The sequence below is a fragment of the Lathyrus oleraceus genome, chromosome 5 (genome assembly GCF_024323335.1).
Source record: "Lathyrus oleraceus cultivar Zhongwan6 chromosome 5, CAAS_Psat_ZW6_1.0, whole genome shotgun sequence".
Classification (NCBI taxonomy): Eukaryota; Viridiplantae; Streptophyta; class Magnoliopsida; order Fabales; family Fabaceae; genus Lathyrus; species Lathyrus oleraceus.
The window spans coordinates 507,666,685-507,692,774 of record NC_066583.1 but is presented as its reverse complement, the minus strand read 5'-3'; the positions used below and the strand labels follow the sequence as shown (position 1 = coordinate 507,692,774).

The 26,090-nt window shown below is 37.2% G+C and overlaps 1 protein-coding gene across 5 annotated transcripts in view; it reads left to right on the top strand.

Moving 5' to 3' along the window:
* LOC127085857 (protein TRIGALACTOSYLDIACYLGLYCEROL 1, chloroplastic) overlaps positions 1-24,686 on the top strand; it is a 95,909-nt gene extending 71,223 nt beyond the window's left edge. For 2 of the 5 annotated variants that reach the window (XM_051026412.1, XM_051026414.1), the window contains 3 exons: positions 22,199-22,268; positions 23,272-23,356; positions 23,437-24,686. In XM_051026412.1, coding sequence (XP_050882369.1) covers positions 23,310-23,356; positions 23,437-24,457 — 1,068 coding nt within the window. In that variant the 5' untranslated portion in view covers positions 22,199-22,268; positions 23,272-23,309 and the 3' untranslated portion in view covers positions 24,458-24,686. Of the gene's footprint in view, positions 1-19,544; positions 19,714-21,106; positions 21,295-22,198; positions 22,269-23,271; positions 23,357-23,436 lie in introns of those variants that run through there. The other 3 variants (XM_051026413.1, XM_051026410.1, XM_051026411.1) reach the window with 3 other exon arrangements.
* The last annotated feature ends 1,404 nt before the right edge of the window (positions 24,687-26,090 follow it).

Genomic DNA, 26,090 nt, shown 5'->3' with positions numbered 1-26,090 from the left:
TTTCCCGAAGCGGAGTCAGGATTGATATCCCTAGCAAGTCAAGACTGTTGTATCCCCGCAGAGCGTTGGTGGTAATTATCCCCAGCGGTTTCTCGAGTGGATTGGGTGCAAAGGAGGTTCTTCCCCAGCAAGGGTTGCCTTATCCCCAGCAGCAGTTATTCCCCAGCATGGTGGAAATTGGAGTATTAACGAGTTCCTCAGCAGAGTGTCTCGTATTCCCCAGAGGAGTCCCTTGAGGGGGATACTTTTTTATGCATTCATCATGAAAAAATAACATGGCATATTGCATAGAAAAATAAATAATCGCGTAGCATTTCCATAAGTATGGAGCATTACGCAGAAAAAAAATCGATCATTCATCATTGCAAGCATAAGCTAGTCTCAAACCGTGGTTACTGTTCGAGAAGTGGTTTTGCCCAAAGGTGAAGAGGTGTTACTCCGAGGAGTTCAGCATCGTGATTGAATCGAAGATATTCCCCAGTAGTGCGATACTGGAGGAGTAATTGTTTTCCGTCAAGCCGAGATGGGAAATGTTTGGCGTTCAGCGCAATTCAAGCCGTGGTTACCGCTTGGAGTCTTTATTTCGCCTGAGGGTGAAGGTGTTACTCTGAGGAGTTTAGCATCATGACGTCAGATCAACAGTGTTCCCCAGTAGTGCGATATTGGAGGAAATTTTTCCGTCGAGCAGAGATGGAAATAAAATCAGAGGACGTTACGCGATCAGCGCGATTTCGGGGTTCAAATGGAGAAAAGGAAATGCTGAGGTATTTTCTGGGGTTCAAATGGAGAAAAGGAAATGCTGAGGTATTTTCTGGGGTTCAAATGGAGATGGAGTTGAAGATTATATCCGGGATGAGGTCCTTAGGATTATCTTCTGTTCATGTGTCACCTTAGACTCAGGCTGAGGCCAATAGAGGTCGTTATAGGTGTCTTCTGAGGAAGAGATACACATGCTACCTTCCTTTTGTGAAGGTATACCCTCTGACATGTCGTCCTCAGAGTGGTTTGGTGTTATTTCCGACGTTGCCAGCGGAATTATCACGAGAGATTGGAGAAAAGGATATGCTGAGGCATTTTCCGGGGTTCAAATGGAGAAAAGAAGATGTTGAGGCATTTTCTGGAGACGGGGTTCAAACGGAGAAAAGGAGATGTTGAGGCATTTTCTGGAGAACGGGGTTCATATTGGCGATCGCGAGTTATCGTCAGGCGACTGGGGTTCAAATCGGAGAATGGGGTTCATTATTTTGGCAAAAAGGAGTGCTGAGGCATTTTCTGGGGTTCAAATGCAGAGATCCGAGGATCGTTTGCGCAGAGAAAATTTCGGGGTTCGAGAAAATGAAAAAGAATAAGAAAATTTCGGGGTTCAAGAAAAGCATAAAAAGAAGAGAATAATAATCCCGCGTGGATGTGTGGTGATCAGGCCATGGTTATCCCTGCGTTACCATTTATTTTGGTATACAGGTCGACGTTTTTAAGTTGGTTTCTTCGCCGATGCTGACAGGCGCTGTTAATTGTTATCCCATCAGAGTGCAAATTGTTCGTCTGTTCTTGGTATTCAATCACTCTTCATCCTGATCATCCGAAAGCCGAGGCTATTTCGTATCGACAGGTTCACAGTGGATTGAATAGGGGCAGCTGTAACACCTCAAAATTTGCCCTCCTCTCTTGGGACTAGCATTAACATATTACATACATTTTTAGGTCATTAGGCATTGCATGTTGCATATCATGTGGGTACATTGTGCAAGCCATTCTCCCAAGTCTTGATCAGAAGATGAGAAAGTCTAAGTGCAAGCCTAGGGTTTACTGACTGATCATTGGCTATCTGAGGATGTGGAGGTTCAAATTAGGGTTTTATGGTTCTCAGTGGATGTTGGTCTTCATCTTGATTGCAATGATACATCATCATCATCATGGTTGGTTATCATCAGAAGAATCAAGGGATTGAAGCTCATTCCTTGAGATTAGGGTTTTGACCACTGGTCAACCCTAATCAGTTGCATTGGGCCAGTCAGGGCATGATCAGGAGATGGGGCTTATGATGGTTATGGGGTTCATTCTATGATTATATTGAGCTAATTGAGGCTAGGGTTTCACCCTTGAGCCATTTCATCAGGAGATTGGGGCTCAGATTGATCTATGCATTGCCAGATTCATCTGTCAGTTGAAAAAGTCAACTGTGGTCAACTGTACATGATTTGATGGATTTGGAGGTGGAAATGAGTTGGATGCACTTCATTCATGTTGGAACAAGTGTTGTATGACATTTCAAAGCTTAAGAATGGAGAAAATCAAGTCAGGACAAAAACTGCCAAAAATAGAAAGTGACTTGTAATTGAAGTTTCCAAAAATGGAAAGTTTTTGACCTCAAGACCACGTGTCCAAGGAAGCTTCAAATGAAAAATTGTTCAACATGAAAGTTGTAGATCTTGTTCTCACCTTTCCAAAAAGTCCAAGAACTTGAAAATCCCATGTATGGTTGGAAAATTGGGGCTCAGTGAAATTCAGAAATGACCCATAATCAGGAGGCCATAATTTCCACATGGATTGTCCAAATTGCAAGTTCTTTATATGCACAAACTCCATTTGACATGTACTTCCATGGTGCATAATTGGATTTTTTCAAAAGTGGTCAATGCAAAAAGTCAATTTTCAACTGGACAGTTAAATGGACCAAGGGCAAAATTGTCCAACTTGGGAAATAATTGGAATTTTTGAGTGGGGATTTTTGCAACACCTCATAAATGGCATTTGAAACTTGTTGGAATCATCATTACATGCCTAGGCCTTGTGGTTTGGAATTTGACTTGTAAAATGAAATTGCAAAATTGGACACATAACCATTCACATGTGATTTTTCAAAATACACATCCAATGAGAGTGAAACAAGTTGCAACAGCTCACACATGTCATTTAGAGAGTGTGTGAGCTGTCCATGAGGTGGCAATGAGCTGGCATGGGAAGTTCCAATTTTGCCCTTACTTGAAATTAACCATTTTCACTAATCATTCCATTTGGTTAATTAACATGTTTAAGCTTGGATTAAGGTGGCATATATATTCTTAATCACATTCTAATCATAACAGAAACTCACACTTCCCAAAATCAGATCAAGATTCATCAATTCTCTTCAACTTCTCTCAAGAACACAAAACCTTCAAATCCATCAATCTTCTTCAATATTGGCTCAATCTTCGAAATTCTTCTTGCATTGATCTTGTATCACCATCTTCTACGTCTGTTTTTGCTTCTCATCATCAATCGAGCACCAAAACTCGACTGCACATCCAAGCTCCATTAATGGCAAATCGAGTTTTCATGCACTAGGAGTGGAATCAAGCAAACCTGAACGCATCGATCATCTTCCTTATCTCTCTTCTCCATCTGTTTCGTGGAATTGAGCTTCAAGAACAGCAAATTCACCGCTGCCATTCCAGGTATGCAAAATTTCGAATCTCACGTTTTGCTTGATTGGTATATGCGTTTGAAAGCTTGTTCCACGTAGAATCCAATGATGTGAGTAGTTTAGCAAATGATGCACTGTAGACTAAGAAATCTGGATTTGAAATTATGAACCAAAACCCTAACATGATCGATTCAGATGATTTAGGAATTTTTAGGCAAAATTAAGTTGATATTTGTGATCTACGTAGTGAGACGAGTCCAACGGTTATCCATTTGCTTGTTTTGGTGGAGGTTTTGTGTTCATCAAGTTCTTGATATTTCTGGAAAATTTGAGATGAAAACGATGATGGAAGTGTGTTTGATCCAAAAATCCGTTTGAAAATTCAAATAACCTGTTTCCCTCCCCCGCGCCTTATAATTACAGGAATGCCACTGGTGAAAATCATTTTAATTTAATTAATTCATAAAAAATTCATTAACACCTTAGAAAATTCACCAAAAATTGATAAAAAATCAGAAAAATGTGAGGATTTTTGTGTTGACTTTGTTTTTGACTCTAGAATTTTTTTGACCTATTGGTTGAAGTTGTGCATGGTAGAAATTGTGTTTGACCTAGGTTTGTTTCACATGTGCTACATTTTGATACATTCTACCATTTTGATTGTGAAATGCTCATAGTATAAAAGAAATTCTTGAAAATTTTGTGGTAATTGTAGACTGGTTGATGATGATTTACATGTACATTTTGTGAATTTTTGATTCCTGGTGATTGAGTTATGAATTTTGGAACTTAGGTGTGACAATTGGTGTCACACCTCATTATGTCAACTTGCTGGATTTTTTTGAGTGACCTAGGCTTGTTAGAATAATATGAAATTTTGCATGATGTTTCATTAACATGTTAAGATGCTATGTGAATTTTTGTGGAATTTTATGTGGCATTTTCAAATTGATTGCTATTTTTCATCTCTGTTGGTCAAATGTGCAAGCTCATGTGACATATGTTGGTAGATCTTTTGTGAAATGCTCATATGGTATTGAATGATCATGAAATTTGGTATGCTTGTAATAGACACATGATAGAACATCCCTGTTTTGGTCCTACTCATTTCTTTATTGTTTTCGTTGAGTTATGAATTTTTGAAGTGGAAGCATGTGTTGATGTTGTGATTTGGAGCATGTAATTGTGTCTGTTTTTGTTGATTTTCATTGACATGGTTACCTTGGTCCAATTAGGCTAAAATTTGGTATGCTAGACCTTGAATAGCCCCTGTTTAGGTGTAAATTATTTGAGAATTTTTGAAATTGTTTTGATATGGGATTGAATGCAATAGTTCTGTTTGCATGTTTGGTGTTTCATTTGAACTAGTTTGGATTGTTTTGTGCATAAAATGAACATGATGAATGATATGGATATGGGACTAATTGTGTTGGTTTTTGTTTGACAATAATTTGAGTTTGGTTAGAGATACCTTGCCGTTTAGGAATTTTTCTTGCCTTTGGACCCTAGGCTTGGCCTAGTGGTCTAGTTTCTAACATTTGATTGAGTTTTCAGGATGAAAAGGTGCAATGTTTATGGAGAATGATCCAAGTCAATTCAATTGATGTTGTTTGATGTTTGTACACTAACATAACTTTGTTTTGTAGGTTGTGAAGTTTGGGCTTGAGCTCATAGCTTGCCTTTGTTGTGCATTAGTTTGTATAGTCTGACTGATTAATACTTGCTGTTTATTTTGGTATGTCTGAGTACTAACTGTGTTTGACTGTTTCCAGGTACTTTTAGTTGCTCAGTTCCTTGTGAACTTTTGCTTTGCTTTGCTTAAGCAACTTGCATTGAGGTATAACTTCCTAACTTCATGTAGTCTGGAGACCCGGTCTGTTATTTGACCGGGCAAACTGTCTGAAGTCCTCCTTAAGAGGCAATGATTGTGATTGTTTAATATTGTGCCTAAGCAGGTAAAGTCCTTAATCAAGGCAATTGGTGGAAGGTAGGGATATGCAATCTATCCCCCACTATTCAGTTGAGTCTTCTCCTTGCTCCCATTACATGGTTGTAGCATTGAGATCACAAGCCCAAGATCTTGTGCAGTGCACATTGTGTCAGAGTCTCTGAGTATAGAAGGGTTCCCCCATTCTGGACCCATGCTCATTTGTCAGAAGCTCTCCCTGGTTAGGGATAAGAGCTGTGAGGTCTGATCCTCACTTCACCTTTCATCTGCTTCACCTTAGCCTCGTAATGGCAAGGTTAAGAGCAAACACAGCCCGTACAGATGACTTGCTGAGGCAGTCAAACCTATTGTGTGAGCCCACTTGTTTGGTTATAGTACGTGCTATGTGGATATCTGTTTGAGATGCTTGTTCTCATTTGATGTATGCTTGAGTTATTTTGTACGCTTGTATGCTTGCTTCTTTCCTGGATAGGAGTAGTTTGCTTATGCAAGTAGGATAGAAAACTGAACTTAGGGTAACGATGCATGACAACACTAGGCTCGAGTCCAGCTCCCTAGTAGTGTGTCTTTCCCCGGTTTCTGGCTGAAATCTTTTTCCCTTTCAGGGGAACTACATCGCCCTGATCCTCGTTCCAGACGAGGTATGTAGGCAGGGGGTCGTGCGAGACCTCTCCGGGCAAACTTTTTTTCTTTTGTGTGTGTTTGTTTGTTATCTGATTGTGTGTTTGGTTCGGATGCCGACGTAAGCCCAGTGATTGGCTGTCGGGCTCCACGTTTGCCCTTTTGAGTGTGTTTTGGTTCGGATGTCGACGTAATTCCATCCAGTGGTTGTCGGGCTCCATGTTTGCCACCCTTGCTTGTTTGTATGTTTTGTGTTGTTTGGCGTGCGTAAGCCGAACTACAGTGGCTCTGATTCTTGTTCCAGACAAGATATGTAGGCATAAGGTGCGATACCTTATCGAGCTCGTTCCTCTTAACCCCACCTGCGTTCCCTGTGTGTGTGTGTGATGTTTTAGCAACCTATTCTTTATTCTAGGACGTGGATCCCGTCGAGTACGACGGACGTGAGGGGTGCTAATACCTTCCCCTTGCGTAACCGACTCCCTTACCCTTTCTCTTTGGTCGCAAGACCATTTCCTTTCCAGGTTTCTCTGAGCGTTTCCTTTCCCTATCTTGGGATAAATAACGCGCAGTGGCGGCTCTGTGTGTGTTTTATTTTTAGCTCGCCGGTTTGTTTTTCGCAGGATGCGACAACATCGTTCGCAGTTATTTTCGAAAGCATAAAACATCTCATGCATCATGACATGGCATGAAGCTAACTTTATTTTTCAGGTTAATTATCTTCCTGATACAGTCAAAATAGAGAGCCATTCAGACGGACATCTTCATCGATTACGTTCAGATTCAGATACACTCCATGTCAACATTCATTCTGACATCCTCCTAACGATGGCATCTATAAGCTCATCCCAGACGTTTATTGCAAATACAACATATACAAATACTATCAGATATAGCCTAGCGTACGGTTCATTCTGATTCAGCTCAACATATGACTCTTTCAACTCAGATGCGATCTAACGTACGATCCATTCCGACCTTCAACAACTCCAATACGGTCTAGCATACGACCCATTTGGACCTTAAAGGCCTCAAATGCTACCTAGCGTACGGTACATTCTGAAGTGTAGTCTGGCGTATGACTACCCCCTTCATCATCAGGTACAGCCTAACGGACGGCTCAGTCTACAACTCAGATACGATCTAGCATACGATCCATTCTGATCCTTCACCCCCAGTAACGATACAGCCTAACGGACAGCTCGTTCCGCAACTCAGATACGATCTAGCGTACGATCCATTCTGATCCTTTATCCCCAGCAGTGTATGACTCATTCGGATTCTTATCTCATTTTGATTCGGCACAACATATTACTCCTCCGACAATACGGTCTAGCGTACGACCCATTCGGATCTTCATTCCTCAGATACTACCTAGCGTACGGTACATCCCGAGGTGTAGTCTAGCGTACGACTACTTTTCGTCAGATACAACCTAACAGGCGGCCCATTCTGCAACTCAGATACGATCTAGCGTATGATCCATTCTGATCTGTTATCCCCAGCGGCGTATGACCCATTCTAACTCCCCAGTGAAGTCGACGGCCTAATGAATGACTCACTATACGGTCTAGCGTATGACCCAGTGACACCCATGACTTCAGATATCTTCTAACGTACAACGTACTCTGAAGCTCTCATCATCAAACTTCCTAGATGGCATCTTTAAGCCCATCTCCATCAAGACTAACTACTTGACAAGTGCAAATTTTTGGGGCATTCTAAGTGTTCAATAATCTTCCACCTCCAGACCACGAATGGCGTACATACCATTCTGACTCTCTCGGTTCAAGAATATTGAACAGGGCCAGCTGTCATACCCCAAAATTTGCCCATTAATATTTTAAGACATTTTTCAGGGCACTCTGACTCATTTTTATGACACTGATCTTAAAGGAACAAAGGCCCAGCTCACGAATGGCCCGATCCAGAAAATGGCCCAAACTGGCCTGTTCGCTACACGCTCGCCTAGCGAACGTTCGCTACACGTTCGCTACACGCTCGCCTAGCGAACGTTCGCTACACGTTCGCTACACGCTCGCCTAGCGAAGCTGACAGACAACAGAAAATTTCGGGCTTCATTCTGAGCCCATTAGGTCACAAAAAAGAGCATTATAAATACCAGCACTTCAGTAATGAAAAGGAGAACGAAAAAGGACGAAAGGAGAACCCTAGCAAGCAAACCTTGATACTCATTGGAGGCAAACCTGGAAGGAACTCGGCGGCACCAAGTTCTACCTCCGCCCAATTCAATCCGATTTGCCGATTCGAAGTCACAACTCAGCTGCTAACAGGTTTACATTGCTATCATTGTTTTATATTCTTAATTTGCATATGACTTTATGATTAGATTTATGAAATACCTTAAGCTTGGCATGTGAACTATAGTATATACCATGCATACCTTAAATGATTAATCGTATAATTGCAGTAATGAGATCCATAAGGCATAAAATTGGTTGAGATTGTACTGATATCATATCCAAAAACCAGCAGCGCTCGCTAGCACATCGCTAAGCGAGCCAGCAGCGAGTACTCGCTAGGCCTTCGCTAGGCGAAGCAGGGGCGAATGGAACAGCGCCTGTTTCATTGTTTTGGCTGTTCTATCTTATGTTATTATAATTCTGCATCATTTGGTTTGAGTTCATGATTGTTGTGTTTATTTTATGGTGCAACTTTCAATTATATTTTATCTCGATGCTCTAATCCGTGTGTTGAATTGTGTAAAGGTTTACATGTTTCCAAGGAAATGGCCGGCTAGGCATTCCACCTTATGGAAATTCAATCTGAATTATTCAATCGATTTTAATGTATTAATTTTATGGCAAAGATCCACCCTAAATTGCTTAATTAATTTTAATGTATTAATTTTAATGTATTGATTTTAATGTGGAGATTCATCCTAATCACCTAATTGACTTTAAAATATGGCCTTTAAATATGTGATCTTGGACCTCTCTTGCGCCTTACGATATTATGGTATTACGGTCATGTCCCGCGAATGTAGGGATACACTTAGCAAAGACCCTTCGGTTAAATCATCATAAAATAAATCATGGTCCCTCGGATGTTGCCTTCGAAAATACGATTTTGTCCCTCGATGACCCTTCGGTGTAGCCTACGGTTAAATGATGATCGTCCCTTCGAATGCTAAGGTATCCTTACAACCGTTGCCTTCAATGACCTATCGATGACCCTACAATGACCCTTTTACATCCAAAGGGTAAAATTACTTACTTCTCAATAGTAAGGACAGTTTTACCCTCATAAGGATAGGAAACGTTCATAACGACCTTAGGAAGGTATAACTCTCAATTGCTGGATCATAACCTAAAACATTTCCCACCCCTCACACTTTGCAAATCCTAGAAAATCACCACTTGGTATACATTCATACTAGAATCATTACCTAGTTACATTTTTCTAAACCGTTTTCAAAATCAAACGAGATAAATACTTTGTATACATTCATACGAGAATCATTACAAAGTTAAACTCTCTTTTCGAAACATTTTTTAAACAATTCACGAACACTTTTCAGACAAAAATATAAGTGATCCAGCAATTAAGAGCCCATGGATAACCATGGATACAAAGGGTGCTAATACCTTCCCTTTGTATAATGTACCTCCCGAACCCAAAATCTATTGAGGTCTTTCCTGTTCTTTTCCACCTTTCCTTATTGGATAAAAGAAAAGTCGGTGGCGACTCTTGCTATCCGCGACATTGCGATAAAAAGCAAAACACCCCAAGTCAGTTCACCGTATGACAATAATAGAGGACTTATTAGAGTAGAATATGCGAGACCTACATGGAAAAGAAGATGAGAAGAATGTGTGATACTATTATGAGAGATTTAAGAATGTTGAAATTGAAACCCTAAGTGTGATTAAGAGAAAATTGTTTGTAATTGTAAGGTTAAGGCATACTAGGTTTGAGGTTTGGGTTGGATGTGGGATAAGTGAAGTTTGGGTTGTAACATAATGCGGTTTGGTTTGGTTTAGTTCGGTTTTCAAAATACAAACCGCAAACCAAACCAAACCGTGTGGTTTTATTAAAAAATGACCCAAACGAATCCGAACCAAATGCGGTTTTTTGCGGTTTTGGTTTGGTTTGGTTTGGTTTGCGGTTTTCTATTGGGTTGGTTTGGTTTTGAACACCCCTAGTCATGACGTAGCTTTGATCAGCCTCAATGTTTTCGATGATCCCGTCTGGCCTCCATATGGCTATTCGCTGATGCATTGAAGAGGGTACGACTCCTACGCCATGAATCCACTCCCTTCCAAGCAGTAGGTTGTAGTTCTCCCTTGAAGCAATGACCATAAACATTGTTGGCCTTGTTATGGTTCCAACGGTCAGATTCACCTGGATAACGCCCATGGTGGTTCCTATTTTTCCTTCATAATTCGACAGCACCATGTTGTGGGGTTTCGCGTCTGAGTCGTCTTTCCCTATCTTCTTCAGCATGAAATGGGGCATCAAATTCACTGTTGCTCCCCCATCCACCAGTATCTTATTCACACCAACATTCTCCACCTTTCCTTTTATGAACAAAGGCTTCAAATGCGTTTTCATGGAGTCATCTGGTCTTTCGAAGAAAGCGTTCTGCTCTTCGACGCATCCATTATTCATAACGTAGTAGCAAACGGGCATGTGTGTCATTGTTTCCTCTTCCATCTTGTCTTCTTCGTCTTCGACCTCCATAACTCTATCATAGTCTCTAGGGAGAACAAAGACCACGTTGCAGATCACATTGAAGGATGATTCTGAATCAGATTCGAAGTTGTCTGTTATTTCGTCGTCCTCCTGCATCTTCTCTTTCGACGCCACAGGTTCGACAATGCCGCCAGGATTGATCTGGAGGGAAACCTCTTTTCTGCTCCTTATCTGGCGATTGTTACTAGACTCTGCTATATCTTTGCTGTCAGTGGCTTTTCCATTCACGCTCTTTTCTGCAGCCTCTTTTTCTGCCCTTTTCTGCCTCTGGAATCTCCTCCATTGGGATCTGGACATGGGGTTTTTGCCTTTGTAATTCTCTGAAGGATATGGCCTTGGCTTGTGCTTTTCCATTTCCTTCTTGCCTTCCATCGAAGTGCCTCTCTGAACCTCAAACTTTCCCCATCTGTTCTGCCCCTGGGCGTCTCTAATGGGTTGAACCCATTTGTCATCCGTTGCTTTATTAGATGGTTTATAGGTGTTATGGTGTCTTTCTTCATGCCTCCACTGGTGGTGATCACTTCTCCTTGGGTTATATCTTACTGTTCCCCAATTCTCTTTCCTCTTGGCTTTATCCACTGCTTCCAGGTTGGTTGCTGCCTTCCTGTCGAAGATTGCACTACAGCGTGGGCATAACATTACTTCGGTTTTCATCCTTTGGCACCTCTTGATGAATTCTATTAAATTTTTCTCCTCTTTAGGATACGCCAGCCTCTGGTGCTCCTTTCGACGATGATCTTCGCCCACTTCGGCCTGGTCCCTCTGAGATATTTCCACCATGTTTACCCCAACACTTCGTTCGTCAGTGATGCTTAATTCGTTCATCTTTCTAATGAGTCTCTCCTCTTCGCCTTCGACACCTTTTGGTGCTTGGTCGAACTCTCTTGCTGGGCAGCAACACCAAGATATACTCCTGGGGCCATGTTTGCAACAGCATTTGTTCCAATTCCTTTTGGGGTCTTCCATTACCCTACGCAGAATCCCACTGACCACGGGCTTCAAAGGACCATTAACAGCTTCTGCTTTAATTTTTGTGACTTCTTCACTGAAAGGCCCCATAGTGTTGACGCAGTTTGCGACATCACCTGTCTTTGTTTGATCAAGATCAAGTCCTTCAGTAGCCTTGTTTTCGATAATGAGGTCTTCAATAACCTTCTTTTTCGTATTAGGGGGATGCTCAATTGCCTCAACTGTTTCTTCATTGTTGTCTGAAGAAACATCTCCCCAACCGCTTGGTTGGATTGTGTTGATGTCGATCTGAGAGATTTCCGGTGCATTATACTTCACAAGATAATCATACTTCCCACTTAGCTGTCCCAAGCGGTCCCAATTTTCCTCTTGTCGAAACTTCACCTCTTCGACAGTATCGTCACCGTCCTTCTTGTCGAAACCTTCAGTAGTTTCCATTATTTTCTGGTTGTTGAAGCCTTCAGTAACTTCAACTTCGTTCTGGCTTGCGAGATCATCAGTAATCTCAACCATGTTGATGTTTGTGTCGAAACTTCCAGGGGCCTCTACCATTTCCAAATTGCCATCAGGAGCAACTTCGACCTCCACCATGTTCAAGATGGATGGTTCAGCGTAGTGGGCTTCGACTGTCTGCATAGGATTCGAATCGATCCTCATCTGTTGTTTTGGTTTGTCACCAAACTTCAGCCTTCCGTCACGGATAACATTTTGAACGAGATCCCTGAAAAGGAAACACCGAGACGTTTTATGGCCCAGAAAATTATGGTATTTACAAAAATCTCTCTTTTTCTGTTGTTCCATAGGCGGTTCTTTAGCGCCTGGAGGTTTTATTAATTGACCATCCTTAACCAACAGATCGAAAATTTCGTCACATTTGGTGATGTCGAACGTATAAGTCCTTTTGGGGAACTTATCGTTGGTTTCAATTGGGTTTCCGTTCGACGGAGTTAGCACTTTGCACGAATAAGGTGGGCCTTGCTTTAGTTCTGCTAGGTCAATCTCTTGTTCGTCGAAGTTACTTGGTTCGTTTTCGTCGTACTCATCATCTTGGCGAACCCCTACGTAGGCCACCCTTTCTTTTTTATTCTTATTTGCTCTGAATTTTTCGTCCCTTAACCTTTCGACCTGTCTCACTCTATCTGCTAATTGTACCATATCCCTCAGATACTGGGTATCTAGTTTCTTCCTTATAGAATAATCTAGTCCCCCTGCTGCCATTTCGACCAACTCATGTTCTGGAACCGGAGTGAAACATCCAGCCTTTAGCAATCTGAACCTATTTAAATAATCATCTATTGGTTCTGAGTGTTTTCTCTTAACGCTGGCTAATTCTTTCAGACTTATTTTTGTTTGTCCCATGTAAAATTGCTCATGGAACAATCTTTCTAATTGGGTCCACGTATATACTGAGTTTGCAGGCAGAGATGTAAACCAAGTAAACGCGTTTTTCGTTAAGGAACTAGGGAAATATTTTATTTTCAAATTTTCATTACGGGCTATTTCCCCCGCTTCGATCAGATAACGTGCCACATGTTCTATGGTGGACTCACTAGTGTCCCTTGAGAACTTTGTGAACTTAGGAACTTTCCACCTTGGTGGCAGTTCTTCCTGCAGAATATATTCCGATAGTGGGGAAGTGTAACTGGGCCTTTGTAATCCCATGTTCATCCCATTTTGTGCCATTATCGTTTCGACCATGGCCGCAAAATTATTTTCGACAGGGGGGTTATTATACCGAATTCGCTGTTGCAACACAGCATCCGCGTCTTGGCCTCTCTGGATTACTATCCTTCTGGGCTCTTGTGGAACAGGGATTTCGACACGAGGCTGTTCGACTACATCCTCTTGGTTTCTGACGTTTGTTTGAGGATTGTCTAACGGTATTTGGTTTATCGTAGGCTCTTCCTGGACCGCTACCACTGGGTTATGAACCACTTGTTCTCTGTGTCGAGTTTGAGGGACTCCAAAGAAATCAGCAATGCGCGTCATTTGCGCTGCCAACAATTGGTTTGTTTGGGTGGTGTTTTGTATTAGAGGATTAAACACCGCTCCCATTTGTTGTGTCAACATTTGGACCATATCATGATTACTCTTGTCCATTTGTTGTCTAATTACCTGCGCAGAATTATTTGTTATCGGCGGCACGTAAAGTGGTTGTTGATTTAGTCTACTCATGTTTCCGCCATATCCTGACCCTTGTAAGGGTGAAGACATATTGGCCATAGAATCAGAATATACTACCGGGGAATTGTGTAGATTTGCCATTACTGAAGTTGGCATTCCAAATGGTTGTTCCCTACCAGGCAGAGGCATGGTGAAATTTGTCACAAAAGGCCTAGAAGTGTTTCCCATAGGAGGGGGTGTCCCAACGGGCATTTGTTGTGCCCTAATGGACGAACTAGGCACACTTTGCGATATTGAAACCGCTGGTATTGACCCTGTTGACGAAGGTACAGCCTCAGACACAGGGACTGATCCTACATTGCCTCCCGTCGAAGGGACAAGGTTGGATACTGGGATGGATTCGTTTGGATTATTTGGCTGGTTCGCCATTCTCCTTACTCTCGTTCTTTTAGGTATTTCTACGTCGGATACGGCTAATTTACCGCTTCTTAGTCTCATACAACAAAGAAAAACTTTGACTAACGATTATCTAAGTTTTAGATTTCTGCACTGTCCCACTGGGCGTGCCAATTTGTTCGCTGTGAATTTTGGCGAACAACCTCTGGTTTACCAAAACTTGTAGAATTGGGTTACTTGCAGGATCAACCACACAAATCCTAGGACATGTGCAGATCTAAATGACTTTGATGATATCTAGAACAACTTTCATATCTTTCATTTTGGTTCTCTAAATATTTTATGTCGAAAGATGTTGATTAAAACGTTTGAACAGATGTAAATTTGACAAGATAAGATAAATGGCAGAAAGTAACTGACGAAAACATAAAGCGTCGAAAAGAAAGTGCAGAAAGATAATTGACTGGAAAACGTAAAAGGAATTTGTAAAGAACTTTAAACTTTATAAAATATAACTTTGAAAGAATTGGTGTTTGTTTACACATACATGTTCCAAATATGACTCTTTTCTCTCACACGGGTACTTTGAGTATTTTCAGGAATTTTGTACAAGTAAATTTTCACACCCTTTTCGATAACAACTATCCTATTTATATACAAATAACATAACTGTTACTAACGACCAAATCCTAAAACTGTGACAAATGGCTTTCTTCTTTTCGCCAGATGCTTCCACGCGTCTTCTGCCAAACGTTACAACTCTTTTGAATTTGAATATTTACATTTTACGTCGAAATGACGTTTCTCTCCAGACTTTGTCGAATTGTCGAAGCTTCAATTTTGTCGAAGTGTCGAAACAACACTTATCAACCAAAACCGTTTATCCCATGTCGTCATTTGTCGAAAGAATCATTCTGCATACCAAATCTCATGACGTCGAAAACGCATGTATACAACTGCACAATAACATTGCAGTACATATCACATATCAATTCATATTTTATAACACATATCATATATCAGTGCAACATAAACTATATTTTACAAAACATATCACATATCAGTTACAACACAATCCAACATATCACATATCACATATCACATACCATTTACAACACAATCCAACATTACACATATCACATATCAGTTACAACACAATCCAATAACACATATATTACACAACAGTGCACTGGACAATCCAACAACACATATATTACACAACAATGTTCTTGTTTTGGCCGTATATGCTTGAGCTGAGGAGATCTTCACACCCCACTTATCAAGTGACTTTGAAATCAATCCCCTTGGCCTCATTTTAGGTGTATGTCTAAGGACCAGTGTAAACCTCTTAGCTAGCCACTCAATTTTAGTTTGCCCATTCTTGGAAGTCCCATGACATGTATGATCATCAGTCAGGCTCATCGACTTCCAGAATTGGTTGGCTACCATTTTACTAAATCTCGTGTGAAAAGGGAATTCATTATCACACATGATAACTATTCTTTTGCTATTAGTTTTCTTGAAGTGCAAGTTTTTTTCTTTCTCCATTGCATATGTCTTAACAACATCTCTAACAAACTACTTTGTGGCAAATTTCATTCCAAGCTCATGTCTTACCGCATCACCATAATCAGACATTTTAAATCTATGATACTTATGTTTATCACATTCATCTTCACTTCCTTGTGGAGTTTCAAGTTCATCTAAGTCAACATCATTGCCTTCCTCAAAACCAGATGCTTTTATTGGTTCTTGTGTTGGAGAGACATTGTTTGCATCATTGTCTTCTTGCATGAATGTATGGCTAGGTACTTCATTGTCCAATCCCAATCATCTTCGTCTAGCTCATCAAATTCACTATTACCTAAATCATCATTATCATCATGAACAAAGTCTTCATCTTCCTCACTTTGCTCACTCTGAACTTCTTCTCTTTGCTCAGGCTGAACTTCTTACGTCTCCTCAACATGGTCTTAATCCTTATCCTTAAGATGGGCTTCATCATCAGAGTCAACATTTATTGTTTCTTATTGAGCTTTAACATACCCCCTTACTTCATCTTCTGCTATAATATTAGGTTCATCTACTATATGTTCAACATAGATATCAACATAATCATAACCTTTCATACCTTCCCCAAATTTCAGATCATCTTTATCTTTGATAATAGGTCTAAGTCAACACTCAAGTGAAAACTTCAGATCGTGGTACCATATACATTTGACCCTTGCATAACCTGATGACTTGATTACTTCGAATATCTCCATATACAACATCAAATCGACATCCCATTTCCAATTCAGTTCATCTACCTTTCCATCTACATATAATTTGCAAGGATAATGAAGTAAACTTGCTCCATGATTAATTCTAAGTTTAACTACATTTATCTTAGTTGACTTACACCGAACAAAATGAACAAACAACAACAACCATATCAGAACCATTTTCAAAAGCATATAAGTACAACTATTTTCACTACCAAAAACTACCATATCAGTACAACTATTTTCACTATCAAGAACTACCATATCAGTACATAAAACAACTATCATATCATTTTTTTAAGAATATACTACGATAACCAACAACTACCATACTAGTATATAAATTACTTCTGAATATACACACCTTGAACAAAAATTTGGATCTTCCTTTGTACAAGATGAGGGTGCGCCGTAAGAGACCGACATTCCATAACTGTTTGACATTAAATTGAAGTTAGGGTTAAGATTTGTTTTCGTCAACAACAACCATATAAGCACCATCAATAAACGAAATGAATCAAAGAATATCTAATGAAGTTAGGGTTCGTTTTCGTCTTCTGGGTTTCGAACCAAATGCTCTTATCGTTGTGCTTTTTCGTTTTCTGGGTTCGTTTTCGTCGTCTATGCTTTGCGTTTTCATCTTCGGGTTTCGAACTAAATCATGAGTTTATTTTTAACACATGTGTTAAGTAAACATTAAATTAAATAATAAAATATAATTTATGAATAAAATATCATTAAAAAAAATAACTTTAATTATATTTTATTAAGTAAAAATTACATTAATGAATAAAATATTATTTTATTTCGTGCCATGTCATCACATAAATGCCAGCTATTAAAAAATTTGACACATAAATATTTTTTGATGAAAAATAGGTACGAAGGACTAAAACTATTTAAAAAACAATAGGAAGATTGATTTGGTGAGTTAGACAAAATAGAGGGACAAAAATTTATAATTTAGTCAAAATAATAATTATGTTATATTAGATGTATTTAATCTGTATTTAAATAAAATGTTAACTTCTACCGTGTTTCTTAAATATATTTTTTATTAATACATTCAATTTTTCTTTAAATAAAATTTCAATAACTAACGCATTTTTTTTCAAATAATAATTTAGTAATAGTTCAGGACATCAGAACTTGTGTCATTTTTCTTAAATCAAATATACATAAATTTATACCATTCGATATTGATTTAAACGAATTTGATTATTTTAATTTTGATTTAAAGAAATTTAATTATTTAAAATTTGATTGAAAAACAACCTTCACTATACATTGGAGTCTTGTAAAAAAGTCATGTTTACAATGTTGATTTGTAGTATCTTATTTCCTACTTAAAATCAGCAACAAAGTACAAATTTCGTTGATTACTTTCAAACCAAAATCTTTATATTGCATTCAAATTAAATGCTTTAAACGACCTAGAACTAACACAATTACTTCCTAGCGGCCACAACTCCAAGCAAACATTCAAAATAAAAATAAAAATTAGAGTTGATGTTATGTCTAATTCAATAATGTAAATTATTTTATTGAAAGAATAATGGATTTAAAAAGTCAATAGATTTTAAAAGCGAGTAGTAAATTTTCCGTCTATCAAATAGCATAAGTCATGTCAACATCCCGATTGCATTTTGGACAAAGATTCGTCTAGAATATACCACGATGACACATCATCGATTTCATAGGAAGAGACTTATATAAAGTCATTTAAAAGAAGAATTTCACCTTCTCAAAAGCAAAAATATGTCACATCCACATCCAAAAATTATTGTCTATTATATTTTGAATAAATTCAAGTCGGTTAAGTCACTTATGACCACCCCGAACAATATATATACCATTTAAATTGCATTTCCAAATTAACCGACACTATAAAATTCAAACAAATGAAAAGCTCTTTAAGATCGTACAATTATATATATATATATATATATATATATATATATATATATATATATATATATATATATATATATATATATAATATATATATATATAAATTTAATCAATTCTAAATCAAATTCAATTATCATATGTTAAAAAGGCTCTTTGATCATCAATAACTAAAGAAAAAATTAAAAACACGCAGATATCAATAGTTAGGGGTGTTTGCAGTGCGATTTGGATGGTTTTAACGCTAAAAATCATCTGAACCACAAGAGAAAAAAATATGTGGTTCAGTTTGATTTAGTTGACTTTTAGAAATAAAATCAAATCGAACCAAACTAAACCAAACCAATGCGGTTTGGGTTGGTTCAATTGGTTCGTTTTTTTATAATATTTTTATTGAACTATATATACATCTATACATACACATATAGAGAACAACATAACTTTGTGTTTAGTCATTCATACATTACCAAATAACAACATTTAGACAAAAATTTCTCATTCAATATACAAAAATCAGATTAGATAAAAGTGAAATAAAAAATATAAAATAATAGCATAAAACAATATAAAAAATATTTAAAGAAAAAGAAAAAAATGGAGGAGATGAGATATTAGATAAGATGAAAAAGAAAGAACATAAGAGATGGGAAATTAGAGAAGAAATGTGTGATAAAAATATAATTAGAAGAGAAAACAATAACATAAAAATGAGAAGATGAAAAAGAACGAACATAAGAGAAAAAATATTATAGTAGAAGAGGTGCGACATATATGAAAAAGAAGATGAGAAAAATGTGTGATGCTACTAAGATAAATTTGAGAAGGTTAAAATTAAAATCCTAAGTGAGAGTATGAGAATATTTGTAAGGTTAACGCATAATAGATTTGGATTTGGGGTTGGATCTAAGATAAGTGAAATTTTAATTATAAGATAATGCGGTTTGGTTTGGTTTAATTCGATTTGCAAAATACAAACCGCAAATCAAATAGAACCGCACAGTTTTGTTAAAAATGACCGAAATACATCTAAAATAAATGCAGTTTTTTGAAATTTCGATTTAGTTTAATTTGTGATTTTCTATTTGATTGATTTGGTTTTGAACATCCGTACCAATAAATAAATTTTCTAATAATTATAATAATTAATTAAAACCCTAAAACAACCAAACAAAACGCAGCAGCTTCATCAAAAACAACAGAAATTCCCCATTTACCCTTCTGTTGGATCAGAAAGTAACAATTTGGTTTGGACTTTGGAGTCACTCAACTCAATCCACCGTACAAAAGAAAAGCTCGCCGGAAAAAAGCCGCCGGAATACCTCGTTGACCGCCATAACAGTTAGAAAGTCCGCCACAAGGTTTTCCTTTTATATTTTATTTATTATACTCTTCGAATTTTCATCCTCAGTTCGATTTGCGGCCACCATAGATTGTTATGCGTTTTTCATGGTTTTCTTGAATCAATTTTATTATGCATTCGTTCTCTTAATTTCGTAGTTTTTATTTGTAGAAATGCACATTTTGTATATGTTTATGGTATATAAACGATAGCATAGGTAATTTTGTTCGTTAATTAAATATGAAATAATCCATATAGTTAAATAGTGTCACAGATTTCTACTGAAAATCTACTTAAAATTGAATCGAAGCTGATGGTTCAACGCGTCGAATAGCATTGTTTACTGTCCGTTTAATTGAACGGATTGACTGTAGTTTTGTTAGGGTTTTGGCGGTTTAAAGCATTTGAAGTATGACATGGAACTGGAAGTATCGGTGGTTTGATGCCGGGTTTGGTTTTTAAAACATTGGAGTCAATATGCTCATCTAATTCCACCCTTAATTTTGATAAATCACCTTTGGAACTTTTTTCATCTCTTTCTCTGACTCGACAATTTCATGTTTAGTTCTTGAACTTGAAAAGTTGTAGTTTCCTTTTTTTCCCTCTCCTCAAGCTTGTTCATATTGCGCATTTTCTCTCCACATAGTTTTTCAAGTTTAGAACAAACTCCGCGTTGGGTGCAAGCCATGACAAGTCAAACTCTGTTACAATAAACAAACATTTCTGTTTAACGCTAATGGCCATAACCATTTTAGTTACCTTGGACTTCTGTTTACACAATTCTATCACTTGTAACTAACTTTTCTATGTCGTTTGTTTGTTATAAATGAGCTGGCTTATTGTAACTGCCTAGCGTCGTCATTAACAAGGGATTGCGCTATTGGAATTTGTAACCATATAGAATCAATATTCAATAGAATAAACAATAAGTTCAATTTTTCTTTTCTCAATGTTTCAGTAGTGAACACTGAATTCTGAAAAACTGAAACTTCATCTCACTATAGTTTTAATCTTTTAAGGCTTTCACATTTGTCCTCAATCATTTTTGCCACCATTGTGATCTCAAGGAAGTGCAAAACCCTACCAACAGTGTTATTAACGCTGTGCTACATTGCTATAATGCCGTATTTGAAAACAACTTTTCTCAATAATTTATCGCTAAACAATTACAATTTGTTCATATTCCTTTACCAGCGCCACCATTTGATAACACTGCCTGTCTAGTCTTGTAAGAAACAAACACTCTCTGTTCCTTTGGTACTCTTCTAGGGAAGGATGAATATGGAAAACTTTTTTTATCCATGAAAAATACACTCCGTCAACTAATCCCCAGTCTCTTTGTAGTCAACTTGTTTCCGATAAACTTCGAAATCAGCTAACAGATTGAGATCAATTGACTTTGATTCCAACAGTAGCGGAATTTATCAGTGGAGAATCTGGAATTTGATGAGCAGAGAGTAGAGGGTTGAGTAGAAAGAAGCATAGCATCTTCCAATGGATTGGGAGGCTTATCTCGAGGAACTAGACTGTCACTACTACTAGCTAATGGAAAGTTATTTTTATTTTAGGTTTGGTTAAATATCTGCCAAACCTATTCAGGGTATGCACTGTTTGCTAAAATATACGTACCATATGTCATTCACAGACTAATATAGTGAATTTGCCATTATTTTTTATTGCAGCGTTTCTTTGAGTTCTGGATACCTGTTTTTTGTTTGTTTTTATTATTCAACCGAATTGCTTTACAAAAATCTTGCAAATAGTATATTACAAAGAGAAGTAAATGGTTATGACACAAGTCACATGCCTTTTCTCCTGCAAGTATTCTACTACCCTTTGTTTCATCCTTAGTAGTGTAACCAATATGCGCGTATTGTGCTTGAGTTGGATAATGCTTTTTATAGCCATAGAAGGCCCATACTGTTTTGTATAGATGAATGCTTCTGTTACATACTGGTTTCATTTCTGAATGAATTTTCATAGTCTCCTTTTTTCTGGAGGAAGAAAAATTGACGGGACTGCTAGGATTGTCTAGAATGTGTTGTCATTACTTGATGAGTAACTAATTTTGATTCTACTATAGATTTTATTTTCTCCAAAGGGCATGATTAGTTGGTTACTGAAATAGCTATTTTTACATTAAAATAACCATTAAAACTAATAAGCATTTTGAGTTACATATTTATTCTTATTAATTTACATTCTATAATCATGATGTCTCTGTAGTATCATTTGTTTTATATCTTAAGCTTAAGATTAACCAGACTGAGGTGAGTGTTATGATATTCACGTAGAGCATCATCTCTGCTCATGGTCGCAAGGATATGTATCATATACTCAACATGTTTTTTTTCGTCAAAAAAGTTTTCGTGCAGTTTTATGTGAATCTTAATGTGGCAAAGGAGCATAACGTTTGTGCCGTTGTATATTATTTTATATAACTTTTTCTCAACCCGGTCTCATATCTAACTAACCTGTCGTATCATTTATTCATTCCTTTTTAGAGCTTTTGGAGGAAGGCCGGGAAGGAAAGAATCGTCTTTCTTAAGATCAAAGCTTGAACATCCCACACAGGTTGTTAAAAAACTTAAAGAATTTTTTGCATTCTAAATTAAAATTTATTTGCTCGTTTTAAATTCAGTTTGTGTTTTCTTGAATAGAAACCACGAAAGTTATGTAGATATTAAGATAGATGACATATACTACATTGTGTTCCTATTTGTTAGTGGTTTACCTTTATGATTACTAATGATTCATTACCCTTTGAGCTGTAAAATTAGCATTGCCAAGGCTATTAAATAATTTACACAATTAGCTTTAAGGTAAGTTGTCTTAATGTTATTATTGAAGAATTTAAACAGCCAGTTTTCACCCTTAAGCATAATCAAACTCCCAAACCATATCTCATTTTAGACCTGTTTGCAAAATCAAAAAAAAATTCCCATTCTTTTCATTAAATGAAGATGAATGCCGACGGCTTAAATTTTCAAATGTTTAGGTTGCCTCTCATCTTGGTTTTCTTTGTGTACCTTGTTACATAATTGCATATATTCATAAAATTTTAATAAAAAGCTTTCCATTTAGAAAATTGGCTATTACCAACTACGGCTTAGTTTCAACCTCCTTTTTCTGACCCCTTTTCAATGGAAAAAGAAATTTTATTTGTTAAGAGTACTACAATGAAAGAGGATAAGTTATTGTTCAAAACAAAGAAAATGAAATAGTCAAGAAAAGGTTATCTAGTCTCTCTATGTCTGATGTAGAAAGCCACATGAAACAGCCTCAGACGGTCAGACCTAAATATGGGATGTGAGCCATATTGTAATCTTACTACAGCTTTTTCATTTTCTACTATGTTTATTTACTCTTATCTGATTTGTTTCAGCATTATAGTCGCAAATCACGGAAAATAATAGTTTGTTCAAATTCTGCTAAGCAATTGCTGCTATTTGATTACGACATTTTGTACCAAATAGCATAGCACATATCAATAGCAATCTGTTTAGGTTCCTCTTTGCTTACCCGCTATTTAACATTACCGATATGTTTATCAAGATTTTGAAATTGTGATATACAGATCGAAGAGCTTTGACATTGTTAATCAAGGATCTAACCATGCAAACAGCATTTTATAGCCATCCCGTATTCTGCTTCTCTTGCAGGTTCGCGCTCTTTTTTTCCCATTAGTTTTATAATTTCTATTTTCTATAGCAATATTTAATCGTCTGTTACCATATTGCAGAAACTTAAGTACAAATGCAAAGAGTAATTCGGTTAAAATTCGTGCACATTATCCCTCTCAACTAGACTCAAAATTTGAATTCAATAGGAGGCCTCATACTTATAACTCTCACTTCAACATTAAACCAAACAGATTGTTTGTGCTCCCTAACACAAATGATGGCCACCCGACTGCTTCTACAGTGGACGATGAAACAAACACAAATCATGCTCCTAATGTTATATCGCCAATGTTTCTCGACAATTGGTCACCGCCAAGGTACCTATGGAGAGGATTATCAGTTTTAATCCTAGCAGGGCAGGTAGTTATGAAGATTTTAAAGGGAAAGGTTCATTGGAGGAACACTCTTCAACAACTGGAGAGAGTTGGTCCAAAATCGGTTGGAGTATGTCTTTTAACCTCGGCTTTTGTTGGCATGGCATTCACAATACAATTCGTGAGAGAGTTCACTAGGTTAGGATTGAATAGATCAGTAGGTGGTGTCTTAGCTCTTGCTTTCTCTAGGGAGCTAAGTCCAGTTGTTACAGCAATAGTTGTTGCCGGACGCATCGGAAGTGCTTTTGCAGCAGAATTAGGAACTATGCAGGTTTCTGAACAAATTGACACATTGAGAGTTCTCGGTTCAGACCCTGTCGATTACCTAGTGACACCAAGAGTGATTGCTTCTTGTATTGCCTTACCTCTTTTGACCTTATTGTGTTTCACATTAGGGTTAGCGTCTAGCGCTCTTCTTGCGGATGGTGTTTACGGAATTAGCATTAACATTATATTGGATTCGGCTCAACGATCTCTCCGAGCATGGGACATTATTAGTGCGATGATAAAGTCGGGGGCTTTTGGTGCTATCATATCTATAGTGAGCTGTGCTTGGGGAGTTACAACAATGGGAGGTGCTAAAGGTGTTGGAGAATCAACAACTTCAGCTGTTGTTATTTCTCTTGTTGGCATTTTCATTGCTGATTTTGCTCTTTCTTGTTGTTTCTTCCAAGGAGCTGGAGATCAGTTAAAGAATTGCATGTAGCCACTTGAATGTGTTTGCAAGTCTTGCTTGTATGTACAAAAAGTGTTTGGTGTGTGACTTTTCTTCTTTTCAAAATTTGCATTTTTGTATTAGTCTTGTTCTTCTCTTCCATAGAAAGATCAATTGAATAAATAAACAAGAATTGACATTAATTCAGTATGTTGGTTGTGTTGTAAATAATAATTACCCCACTTCATTTCACTTTAGTGGAATTTTGATTTTACCTCTATTTATTGTCGTTTTGAAAATTTAATGTAGTATTAATCATGATTTTATAAAAAAATACTCTTAATTATTTCTTGTAGAGATAAACATATGGAATGAAACAAATAAGTAGTCAAGGGTTCTTAGGAATAAGACAAATATATATGAATTTAATTGAATTTGCGAGAGTGAAAGGTAAATTGATCCTCGGATTAAGAATAACCATGTTTTTTTTAAAAATAATATTAAAATAATTATTATTTTAAAATATTTATCAATATAATCACTTTTACAAAAAAAAGAATTAATTAATCAAAAGGTTATTTGTATTGACGCATATAATGAAAATGTTGAACATAAACGCCATTTGCATTGGCGCATGCATGTCCATGTCGCTGTAGGAAAAATGCATGTCCATGTCCATTGATTGGAAAAATATTGTCATCTTATGTCATTGCCATGAGTAACGTTCATTTATATTTTTCGTATAATCATGTACCGTCAATTTATATAATAAGTTTATAGAAAGCAAAATCTTTGATGAATGGTTGATATGTCCAGAAGAGTCGGTGGACACTCAACCTACTGACCATTGGTGATGAACATTGAAGAACAATCCATAATATTGCATTCAACCTCATCCAACCATAGTACCTCACTTATGAACACCAAAACATCTCATCACCACAACATCCAACCATTATCATTGTTTCGTTTTCAAAATGATTCAATATTTCAATTCGGGCAACTATACCGTCCACAAACAATCCAACCACAACAACCAAATTACGACAAACATGGACACCGAACTCAAGTATAATAGTGCCGTTGGCGGCAATTCCCCCAACTATTGGGGAGAAATGATGACAAATTTGTCAAATACCACTGGACCTTCCACTGAACCTTCACACCAGCTACCATTGCATCATGTCAGCGCTCAAAGACCCCAAACACCTTAAAGAAATCGTGGGAGACCTCAAAGACAAATTAATGCACCGGGATATGGAACATGAGACGTTTCAATCAGACGTATCATTAATTCTTTTATTAATTATTATGTATTTTACATTTATATCATGATATTATTAATTATTTTTTAAAGAAACTTAAAAAAAAATCTGTTGTGATCTTCATGTCATAAAAAAATTTATGTTCTAATAAGTATAACATAATTCTTTTAAAAAGAATTAATATTCAAAGCATGCGCCAATTGCATTGATTTAATCTGCATATTAACGTCAATCCACTTGACGTCTTGGTTCAAATACAACATGCATGCGTCATTTCAACTGGCGTATACTTTAGAAAAATAATTGAAAAATAATTATATTAATAAATATTTTAAAATAATGATTCTTTTAGTATTATTTTTTTAAAATTTGATTATTTTAAATTTAAAAAGTTCCAGATTAATTGGTGCTAGAATGAG